This window comes from Brachyistius frenatus, unplaced genomic scaffold, assembly GCF_029030835.1.
Source record: "Brachyistius frenatus isolate BFR_SWC_R1_liver_20210118 unplaced genomic scaffold, ASM2903083v1 Contig_13, whole genome shotgun sequence".
Taxonomy (NCBI): Eukaryota; Metazoa; Chordata; class Actinopteri; family Embiotocidae; genus Brachyistius; species Brachyistius frenatus.
In genome coordinates this window covers 3,244,353-3,256,215 of record NW_027210612.1, presented here as the reverse complement: position 1 = coordinate 3,256,215, position 11,863 = coordinate 3,244,353, and the positions used below count along the sequence as shown (strand labels likewise).

General features: G+C 41.5%; 1 protein-coding gene across 1 annotated transcript; it reads right to left on the bottom strand.

The window, feature by feature from the left end:
- Positions 1-7: 7 nt before the first annotated feature.
- LOC138617648 (max-interacting protein 1-like) lies at positions 8-9,386 on the bottom strand. Its single transcript, XM_069692807.1, has 6 exons — positions 9,129-9,386; positions 7,791-7,893; positions 7,525-7,554; positions 6,196-6,310; positions 2,242-2,413; positions 8-2,144 (listed from the first exon to the last, which is right to left on the bottom strand). Exons 1-6 carry the CDS (start codon positions 9,355-9,357, stop codon positions 1,981-1,983), a joined length of 813 nt encoding a protein of 270 aa, XP_069548908.1. The 5' UTR covers positions 9,358-9,386; the 3' UTR covers positions 8-1,980.
- Positions 9,387-11,863: the final 2,477 nt, after the last annotated feature.

Genomic DNA, 11,863 nt, shown 5'->3' with positions numbered 1-11,863 from the left:
ACATTGGTTTACGTCTGTGTGTAGAGGTTTATTAAGAGTCCAGGGATAATTATCAGGAACTGTAACAAAGTATTAGCGGGGGACCAGCAGCACGATGTTTTTCCCAAAAGTCACCTTGGATGACTGATTTAAGCACAAGAAAAACATTCTGGGGTGTGCTTCAACATGCTTCCTTAACAAAAGTCTTTTTCATAGTGCATTTTTCTTCTTCTTCTTTTTTTTTTTTTTCCGTTTCCCAAACACGTTGGGGGGTGGAGGGGGTGGGGGGAGGGGACATAAAAGATCTGTAACGAGGAACTTTGTGCAAGAGTCATATACCCATGTTAAGACACAATTTGGTGGTGATCTACTCAGGACTTGGACCAGAAGAATGCAGATAAATGGTCATATTGAAATGTCTTATTTGGTTTCATGAATTTAAACAGGTCAGCAGTGCAATTCTTTGTGTCAAACGCACATCGAATTATCAGTGAAAATTTCAAGGATTTGAACTTGTATTTTTTTTCTGCTACAATACAAAAAAAAAGATACAGTATTAAACATTGAAATATAAATCGAAAATCAATATTCTGTAGTGTTTTCGGCTGTTCATGCTACAGATATTTTTTTTTGTTGTTTTAATTTTTTTTTTTTTTATAAGACTTGTCAATCTAAAGCACATTACAACATGATTAGAAATGCTACATTCAATACACATGCACCATAGCGTTTTTTTTTGTTTTTTTTTAAATCAATTACAATCATTTTCCTGCTGATTAATAGTAGCTGATACTACTACTACTACTGGAGCAAGTGGAAAAACTGTAATTTTGCAGTTGGACGGACAAAATGATATGCTAGACCCAGCCAACATTAATGTTCAAACTAGACGCGTTATTGCTTGAGCTTTGTGCTTGGACAAGTGCGGAATAGCTTATTACTGTCTAAAATGGTATCTGCGCACAGTGTGGAAGCATTCTTTCAACAAAAACACCATTGAGTAATGCATTTAACTTGGAGCACTGCATATGCTTTAGTGGGGATTTTATATCAAGTGTTTGGTAAATATATTTTAAAACAACAAAACCAAAAAAAAAAATCTTTTTTTTTTTCTTCCCGTTCAAGCATGACCAAAACCTAGCTACAGTACAATTAAATATACCAAAAATAAATACTATAATCATATGCAAAATAAATTAGGATAACAAGGGTGGACTACACCACCTGTTTGGATACGACTGTATTTTACTCAAGAGGAGGGACACCACGTGGATCGGTGATGGTTGTGGGTCCTAAAGCAGAGTTTATGTTCTGTAAGTGTGACAAACGTTTTGGAATGCAGACATTGTAGCCCTTGCCACTGGCTTGTACATTTACAAGAAGTGCTGTGTGGATATGTCATCCGAGGAGTTAGGGCAATGTTTTTACAAGGCAAATGGAGCAAACGTTCCCAATGGTGAGCTTCTAGCTGGTACTGGGTGGTTGTTGTTGTTGTTTTTTTGTTGTTGTTTTTTTTTTGCTGGTTTCAGAGGATCAACTTGACTAAAAGTAGAGTTTCCCCTTCAGTGTTCGACACTGGTGCGATCGTGGGTCCTCTACAGGATCAGTATCGAGTGCAGGTGTGGTTGATTCAAGCTGGTAATGGGTAAAGGGACATTCGGGTGATTGGTTAAGTCAACTTTGAAACTGTATATTGCCAGAGATTTGAGGCTTTTGCGCGCGACATGTGTCGGGGTTGATGTAGAGGAGGGCCTTGGCTGTTGGTAGAAGACCATTTTAAACTTTTAGACAAGAGTTGGAGCTTAAGGCTGGTTCTTGGGTGGAGTAGATGTTTGATTTGTCAGGTAAAGGTGGGACTGAGGCGGGTACCTCTGAAGACAGCGAAAACCGAGCCTGCATGGGAGAACGTAGCTGGAGGCTGGTACTGAGAAAGGTGAAAGCCTTAAAAAAAAAAAAAAAAAAAAAAGACTGCAGCTGAAGTGAAAGTATAGGCTGGTGCTTTTAAGCAGAGAAGGCCAGTTTTAGACTGCAAGTGGAGTAGCCCTCGTCACTGGCTGAGCTCTGCCGGCTGCTGTGGTCATCCAGGTCGCTTGCACCGCTGGTGCTCACGCTGTCCATTTCTCCATGGGAGAACTCGGTGCTTTCCACATCAACTTCAATGTCCTCTGCTCCGACACGAAAACAAAACCACAAACGCGGATTAATCCTTCTGAAGAGTCTAGATATTTGAAATTGGATTAAGGCTTTAACGCAGACACTAACCTCTGTCAGACTCCGAGCGGTCAGAGTCCATGCGGGAGCACAGGCTGTCCGTACGGACCCTCTCCCGCTCGCCATGAGTCTGCAGCTGAGATAGCTGCCTCTGCAGATGCCTCTGCTCCCTCTCTAAGGTCTCCAGCTGGTGCTGACTCCTCCGGTCCGTCTCTTCAAGTTTCTGAAAAGAGAAGACGTGCATGACGGTTAACAAAAAAAAAAAAAAATTAAAAAAAAGATCGTAGCTCGGCAGAAAAATGAAGACGACGTCGCCAATCAAGCGCGTGCCAATCCAGTGTGTCGCGCTCGGGTCTTTATGTGAATCATTTTGCATAAAGCGATTTTTGACTGCACCTTTTCGAGATGTTCCTCGTGGTTTTAGCACGTCGCATACGCAGCGGCGTGGCGGTAACATGTGGTTGTTGCCGCTGTCAAATGTGACGCCCTCCGTGCTTTCTAATAAATTATTGAACACACGAGGACAGTTAGTTCCTGGTTGGGTTCTCTGGGAGTACCTGGCGTCTGCGCGAGGTGGATACCGGGGGAAAGATGAAAGGTTGGAGAAGGAAGACGGCTGATTTATGGGCTGCAGTTACACAAATGAATATAAAGGTCATGCTGTCCTGCTTTTGACACAGACATGAAAAAAAATTGTTTGCCTTCTTAACTGTCATATATTTGGTTAAATGTCACCACTTTAGACTTAAGATTATTTTTTTTTTGCTCCATTTGTAGGGTTCAGTGGCAATTTAAAATAAAACATATGCAGCTCAAACTGCTCATTAAAAGGATTTCAGGTTAAGCAAATTTCACTTTGTACTCCACCTCTATAATCCCAACGGCAACCGATCACTTCATCAATCATTTGCCAGTCTGATTGTCCCATAAAATAAAATAAAAAAAATAGTTATAACAGTTCTAAGTTCTGATGATATGTACGCAAGCAAGTTGTGGAACAAGATTTACCGCCTTTGGTTAAACAAACAAAAGCTAGAATTACAAACATAAATAAAGACTAATTGCAAGCTGCTGAAATATAAAGATATTTGTAAAATAAAAACCGATTTTTGGATACGGCAATTTTACCGAATACATTTTTTTTTCCACATATGCTGTGTATTGGTTGATTTCCTCTCATGTCCCCCATGTTATTACAATACAGTGACACAAGGGAGATATTTGCATGATCGCAAACATTAGCCGAGTATAAATAAAGAGTTTTTTTTTTTTTTTTTTTTGGTTAGCAAGCACCCTTAACCTTACATAGATATGACACACAGTAATTATATATCAATCAAATTATTCCCTGTTATCCTTTAATACAAAAATACACCACTGCGGTTGTGAAAAAATGATTAAAGTCGAGACTTGAACCTCTCACCAATCTTTTGTAGTGCTGCTAATTCTGAGTAATGTAAAGAGAGGCTTATATGTTTACGTAGATTGGGATAAAATAACAGATTTATTTTGGTACAATGTTTCCCCGATGCTAATGGGAGTAACATGTGTCCTTTCTTTTCAGATAGCACAATTGGGGTTTTTTTTTGTTTGTTTTTTTTAAACTTCCTGCAACCTTAAGCTTCATGCTGGCGGCACCTGTTTAACCCTTTAACTGTACTAAACAACCTCTCGTTCCAAAAATACAATACAGCAGCATTCAGGAGCCACATTTCCTGGACTTCAAAACCGGCGAGTCCAAAGTCAACAGCTGACATCACAGGTACTTTACCCATTAGCCCCACTGTGGTAATCTCGCTCAGACTGTTGCCAGGATTGCTTTCATATTTCAGCCCTCAGGCATTCATTCCTAAACTGTTAACCACCGCTGGAGTCTGCACAGACAGGGCTAAAAATAAATAAATAAATCAAATCCCCCTCTCCCCTCCCCAAGAAGGAATTGATCTGTCTTGGATTGCTTCAATCGGGGGAGCCGGAGTGTTGAATGTTTGATTTTTTTTTTTTTTGGCACTACTGAGTCTTTTGAGCCTGTCGCCAGCTTCATGCAGTTCGGACACCCTCGGCTGTCCGTTAAGTCTTAAGGCCGGTGGTGACCGGGTGTACTGTTCTCACATTATCCCGTAGAGTTAAACAACATGGGATCTAATCAAAGGACAGCCCTGGCAACAGCCCCAGGGAGATTTGTTCAAAGGGAAAGGAAAACTGCAATAACCAACAGCAACCATAGTTTTCCTCACACTGAGGCCAAAGTGCCTTAAGGTGCAGTTGTCTAATGGTTCTAAGAAAACTTGACTGCATAGAAGTGCTGGGAAAACTCCTAAATTCTCCAGATGAAACGACTATTTCGAATCGAACTGGTGTCCATAAATTCTGTGTTTATCCAGACCTTTCTTCTCCTTTCCTGCGGTTTACCCCGTTGTTATTATAAAACATTATCCACAAATACCTCACTACTCAGCATGTTGAGCAAAAAAAAAAAAAAAAACTAAACAAAAAAAAAAGGATAGAATTGGCTGCACTGTGATCATGCCTGATGGACAGGAAGTATCATAACGACACAGCAGTTTATACCTCGAGGAGAACACCAGCATGTGATGGCCACCAACATAGAGGCGTCGGAGCCCAGAATGTAGTTTTGCTCTAAAACTGAAAACAGGATCAGATTATTGACTAGAAAGGCTTAAGATTTTGAAAGCCATCACTATGGATTCACGTTGGGTCTCACAAAGGAATCAAATGGACATTGGGACTTTCCCTTGGACATCATATCCAAAATCATTCTATGCAGTTCCACCGAGCTATATTTGCTATAAACCTGAAAACATGTTTATTCAAGGGAGCAGCCGGATATCTCCCATAGGGACAGCTGAAACTCAGTTTTGTCCAAATAGCTAAATGTCTCAAATCATAAATCCCAAACAACAGGCCGCTTTCACTGAATACATTTTTAAATAATAAATGTGTTCAATTTGTTCAGTTGCTTTGGTCTTAGTGTCCTGCCATTGTTGATACTGGCTCACTGTTACACTGCCATGTCTTACTGGGACATGTCGGGCTCTATTTTATTGAGCTGAGCCCCCACAGTCTCAAGCATGGTGCAAAAGCATTTTAGGCGCATCCGAATCCATTTTTGGACGGTGGGTAATCTGAGCGCAGTGAGGTGCATGGTTTAAAGGGGTTGTACTTAGTGCCCGATTTAGTCTGCGGTGTGTTATGGGCGTAACATTAAATGAATCAATCGGTGTCATCTCCCATTTCCATTTAAAATAAAGACGGATTTACAAAATAGTGAAAAAAAAAAAAAAAATGCTTCTCTGCAGAGGAAACAGATCTGCTCGTGTGCAGACTGATGCACACAATAATCATCTTTCAATTGTAATCTTTTTATTTTTAAATCTATTGCATGTTTGTGCACTGCTGCGTTTGCCTGTGTGTGTGTGTGTGTGTGTGTGTGTAACAAGCAGAGTGTATGTGTGTTGTGCACCCGCCCATGTAAGCACATATTACTAGCTTGATACCATGCCCTTAAAAAAATAAAAACATTAATAAAATACTGCGCCACTGACTTCGAACCACATTTTTGTTAGTCTTGTAAACACATTTAGCTGCTTCAAGATAGCAATGCGCCTGACCGCGTCTCATTTTAAGACCAACACGCCCGTTGGCACACAGAAGGGTGCAAGTGCACGTGCTATTTAAATACTGTTGGACGTTGGACAGGTACAGTATATGACAATTGCGTGAGCCTTGAAACTAGCAAAGACACTTTCGTTTCTCCTGGTGCATTCTGTTACTTTTTCAGCATGATGACTGAATAGTTATGTTGTCGCTGCCCCTGACACCTGTTCCCAAATTGGTGTTAATGCACCCATTAACACGTGGCCAATCAGGAAAAAAAAAGAAGTGGGTAAATATGTTGCCATTACTACTTTTGAGCGCAAAACCGGGCAGACGTTAGCCCTCGGTCCCATGACAGTCGCATATGACTGCCTAATACTACCATACCTTGATGTGTGCTTTGGCCTTGTTGAGCAGTCCCAGTGTGGTGTGCCGACTGCAGTCTGGTCCCAGAGGGATGAGGGACTTCAACCTCTCCAAACACAGGCGGAGATGCGCTCGTCTGTGGGAGGAGATGAAGTCATTTCTCTTAAGAGACAGCATGCAGCACTTGGTTTTAATGTGCATTATTCAACAATTTTACATGACAGAAATAGGAAAGATGAATTTCCAGGCTAATGTATTCTTCTCCTCTGCACTGATCTTATTAGATTATAATATTACCTCCTTATCCAATTCAATTTTTATTGACGTAGTTATGGGAAACAACTATTTGATTGGTCCTGATCAATTCTAATCATGACTTTCATCATGATTTTTTTTGTTTTGTTTTGTCTTTGATCAGCCATAGAACTGTCAAGATATTTAGGCACTTTATCTGTTTATCCATTTTGCTCATTGGCTATGCTATCTGACTACGATTACATATAGATCTGTCTGGCCCCAGATTAAAAAAAAACTGCTGAGGTCAGCCTCATATTCTGTTTCTGAGCCACCAAAGCCTCTGGCCCTGTGATCCAAATGAATGCAGAAACTGGAAAAGGACACTCACTAGCCTTTCAAATACAGGAGTGAAATGTAGGTCAAGTCATGATGTCATCTCTTCTCTGCATTGGCCACCATTTTGTGGTATGAAATAGTCCCTTATTTCATGTACCCTTTTTTTTTCTCATCGTTTATCTCTTAATGTAAGATTCTCGCACACGTGGCTGGACATTTAATTTCCGCATGAATGTGTGCTGACATTTGTTTACTGCTCAAAACAGATTCTGGCTCATCCTGGAGCAATAGAAGGAAGCTGCTATTAGATTTGCAGCTGAGAATCTCTCAGGAAGCAGCCCTGTTTGGAAACAGACGGTTCCCGTTTGCTGACTGGGGAAATGTCTGTATGTCTTCCAGGAACAGCGCAGATACTGAGGCTGCATTACGCATTCCTTTTATTTGCCTTGCAAAATGCACATTGCTCTCATGTGCAATACTTACATTTTCAAGTTGTAGATTTTAAAAAGCTTTTTTTATTATTATTATTGAAGCCCTGCGTTGATGATAAGCTGATTAGTACATCTCGTTTTGAAACGGTACAGCCAACATATTTAAGCACGGTACCAAGATATGCAAACGAAGTAAGTTGAAGGCAGAGCTCTAATATGGCTGCTGTAGTCACAACATTTCACCATCATTATGTTATCTTCCTGAGTGGAGTCTTCATTGCTCAGCACTCACTATTTGCGTCATAAACATGCATACAAATGACCCCTTCAGTCTAGTTTCACTCACCTATTCTTTTCCAGTTCATTATGTGCTGACCTGTTGAAATGATAAACATATAAACAAAACCGTCACGTCTTAACAGTGAAAAATACAACATATTATACAATCTACTGTATATGTGCAACACTAAATCCAGGAGATATATGAATGCTGCAGTGGTGGAGCAGGTATTAAAACCACAGTATGATGTTAATAGTGTTTATCAGGGAGGATTTAACAATCACATCTAATATTATTTAATTTGAGAATCTTTGTCAAGACATTAACCTTACCTATTGTGAATATTGTCCAATTTCCTGTTCTTGAATTTGCGCTGTTTCTGTTGATGTGCAATCTGGTTTGCAGGGTATGCTGAAGCATAGCCATGCTCACATTCTGGTGATTAAAGAGATAGAAAGGATTAGATATGTTGTACAGTTTTTACAAATGTGCTACAAGTAAAAAGACGGCCGGATTTTCCTGACGGACGTGACCTCGTTGGGCCTGAACCCGAAATTACGTCCTAATACGTGGCAGGTGGAAACACATCCATGGAATTAAAACCTTAACTGGAATGCAGTGTAATTCACAAACAAGCCTTTTTTTTTTTTTTTTTTTTAGAAAACATGAGTGGGTTCTTGCATTTTTTTTAAAAAAAATTTTCAATGATGTTATCAAGTGTGAGTCCGACAATCGATCCTTATTCAGAATAGCCCAGATTAGAATTAAACGATCTGGTAAATCGCTCCTGATTAATACTATTTTGTCAAGTCACATTCTCACTGTGCTGTTCTGGCTGTTGCTTTAAAAAATAAAAAAAAAATAAAAAAAATAAAAAAGCCTACAGTTCCCATGAACCCTCTTTCCCAGTAACATGTGACGACACACATAAACCCGCGTGTGATTGGCTGCCCGTGGTGACTCTCGCGCTGGGAACATGTGTCCCGACCAATGAAAACTTCAGAATTTGTTCCATGTGGAAACCATGTGAACAACACATACAAGGAAGCAGCGGCTTCCCGAGAAAACCATAGTTGGACTTCGAATTAGTAGGAAAGCTCAAGAGAAAATAAAACCCAAATTGCAGTTTTAGCATACAAGAGGGGCCCGTCAATGAGATATTTCTGAGCGGATGTGATATTCTGAGGAAATAATCTTGAAAAGAGCCACGATAAATGAATAAACGAGACATTGGGAGTCTCAAATACCATAAATGTCTACATGTATGAGCCTAAATCTGCACATATGCAAGCCTATTTCGAATGAATACTATACTGAAGAGTGCGTAATCAGTTGCACTCCTTTACTAGTGTGCAAAAGACCAGTTTTAATGGGAGCGGATAGCTGCAGGCTATTGTTGCAATAAAACCTGTCTTTGGTGATGCATTTGCTCCCCGACTTCCAAATTAAGCCGTTTTTTTTTTTTTTTTTTCGACTTCTTCTCAAATGATCCTATTTTATAAGTGTCAGGCCGATCAGACGACCGTTTTCCAGTAGCAGGTGAAACATCTTTGGCTGCTGTCGGGCCAGTTCAATGTGTCCGCTGCGCGTCTTTTGTCGCCTTCGCCTCTATTGTTGTCTGCTCGGCGCATTACGTGTTAATATCCCCCTACAGCCCAGTGTTTACTTACTTCCGTTGTTCTTCTCGATATTTTCAATGTAATTGGCTGCATCGAGCAGCACTTGCACGTTCTTCATAAAAGTGCCGATTTGGTCCATTGCGGAACATTTGGAGTATAAAACGTCGCTGAAAGAATAGTCGGACATCTCTCCGAAATCCTGCTGGTCCATGGAGGCATCAGACTCCGACAGGACCTCTTCGGGTTTCAGCTCGCTGTGCTGTCTCATGTACTTTACCATTTTTTTTTTAATTTTTTTTTTTTTTTTTTTACTTTAGGCTTTTTTTGTGGGGGGTGGGGTGGGGGGGGAGTTGACAAATGCGCAGCGCTGAAATTGCTCTCCTTGTCCCGTCTGTGCACTGAGCGGATGACTAAAACGAACTAGGCTGGATGGAATTGCAGTCCTTAGCCTCAGCCACTTGCCCTACTTGGTGGATAATCCCTCCCACTAACGCATGCACATTGCATTCATTGTCAACTGTGCCATAATACATCTTCGTTATCAATACTGCAGGAGAGTAACAAATAACACACTTATGTCCACTGACGTTCGGGCGAAAATTCTTATATTATATGCAGTAAGGCTGCAATATTTCGGTTGACATGAACTGAATAATTATGACAAAACACTCTGCCTTTCGCGTGCACATAGTTTTATCTCTACATGAACGTACTTAAAAAGTGGAAAAAGCACTAAGAAGGCAGTAGACACGATCATGTCTAATCAATATAGTTCAACCTGGATCTCGGGTATGGCTGACAGGGTTGGCCTCAATTATAAATATGTAATCACCTAGGGCTTTTGTGTTGCTGAAGGGACCCGCATGGTAATGATGGAAGCAGGCATTATTATGCTTTTGTTTATGGGCTATAATTAACATCTCTTCACATTCGCACGTTTGTCGGTGGAACAGTTTTGAGAGATGCTTGTGTTCCTTTCATCTTCTCATCAGATCCTTCCCACTAGCACTAGAAATATAGCTGTGTGAGATTTGAGAGCTGATTGAACGGACAACAAAATGCTGCACTCCGGTGTCTGATGTGGTAATTTGAGGTGATTTGCTTACTCCCTGTTGTATCACAAATTTAGGCGCGTTGAGGTGGGAGGTTCCCCTGGGTGTAAAACCCAATAGATTCATATGATTTTAGAAGCCGTTTGTCTTGATTTGCATTTATTAATCCCATTGTTTTCCCTTGGCTGTGTCTTTTTGTTGTCATTTCAGCCCCTCTGGGTGTTTTTCAGAATCCAAACTCACATAGAAAGAACAAAAAAGTGATAAACCATTGAAATTATGCTTAATTTCAGAATGAACACAGCCCTTCCCTCAGGGGGTGTTTCAGTTAAGTGGACAACAGATTTGCCATGGTAGTGAAAATGACCTTGCATTACTAAGTTATCTGCTGTTTGCTAAAAAAAAAAAAAAAAAAAAAAAACAACTTGAAATTAAATCTTCCTCTAGCTTGATGGTCTACTTCTGTTGTCCCTTTTGAGAGATTAAGAAGTCATCCCCCCCCCTCCCCACACTGTGAGGGATGGTGGAGAACAGAGGGGGAAAGGGACTTGCCTTTACGAGGCCAGCCATGCATGCAGGGCTGTGTTGTGCCCCTGAGACAATGGGTGCAGATGGCTGGCCCGCTGCAGATGTGGCCAGGCCTGTAACGTACGCCTGTGAGAGAGAGAGTACACCCCTCCCATGGAGTCTATTTCAGCCGCCTGGCGAGGCTTGACACGTACAGCCAGCCCTGATCTGGACACTGAGACAGACGCACACTTTAAGTAGCACAAACTCCTACAAATACAGGCCTACTTTGTAATACGGATGCTCTGTATTCCTCCCCTTGTATGCATTTTCCAATTCCCCCCCCCCCACCCCCACATAACACTGTCAATGCAAATTTAGACATTATCTGCTGCTAGCCCGTGTTGCTCAAAAGAAGAGTCAGACGTGGACACGAGAGTTCAGTGGGGAGGGGGGTGGGGGTGGAAACTGACAGCGTTTTCAAACCAGGAAAAGGCTCACCCGTGCTGCGAGGCTGGTGCGCAGACCGACTGCCGTGCACGCTCTGCACACTGATAGCGCCAGCGTGGAAAGCTGACCCGCTGTAGGTTGGTGTAGAATGTGACCCCCAACTGGAGTAATCTGAAAAGCCTGAGGATTACACCAGTGGCTCGGCTGTCACAGAGGAGGCAAAGTCACACGCTGCTGGACTGCGGACGAGTATGCGTTTATGGACGAATGTGCCCCCCCCCACAAAAAAACGTCCCACTCTGGTGTTGCCATACGTCAGGGGAGTAGAAGGCTGTTTTAGGTGTTGTTTAGAGGGAAATATATCTTTCTTTTTTTTTTAAATTTATTAATTTTTTTATCTATCTTGTCTATCTATGTGACGCTGCCCTTGCTCTTGCAGGTGGTCTGCTAAAATAATAATAATAATAATAATAATAATGGCCTCAGACGATGCATTGTGCAGCAGCAGTCTCCTGTTGTTCTAAAACAATAGGTGGCCTTTGCCGCGAGGTCAGAGCGCGGCACCGCAGCCGGGCTCCAGACGCGTGTCACCTGCTCCGTCCTCTCCCTTTAGCGCTGTCGTGGACTTGGGAAGAGCTCAGCGCTTAGGCTTTTGTCATCCACGCGTTGTGAGGGATTGTTTGTATAATAAGTTTGAAAGCCCCGAGTGCTCGTCGTGCTTTTCAGAAAACTCAAAAAGTACTACAAAATAAAAAAAAAAAAAAAAAAAAATCCGTC

Coding starts and splice junctions, on each gene's coding strand:
- LOC138617648 (XM_069692807.1), bottom strand. CDS start 9,357: ATGGTAAAGTACATGAGACAGCACAGCGAGCTGAAACCCGAAGAGGTC. Junction 2,414..6,195: donor AGGCCAAAGCACACATCAAG/GTATGGTAGTAT, acceptor TTCTCTTTTCAG/AAACTTGAAGAGACGGACCG. Junction 2,145..2,241: donor CCGCTCGGAGTCTGACAGAG/GTTAGTGTCTGC, acceptor GTGTCGGAGCAG/AGGACATTGAAGTTGATGTG.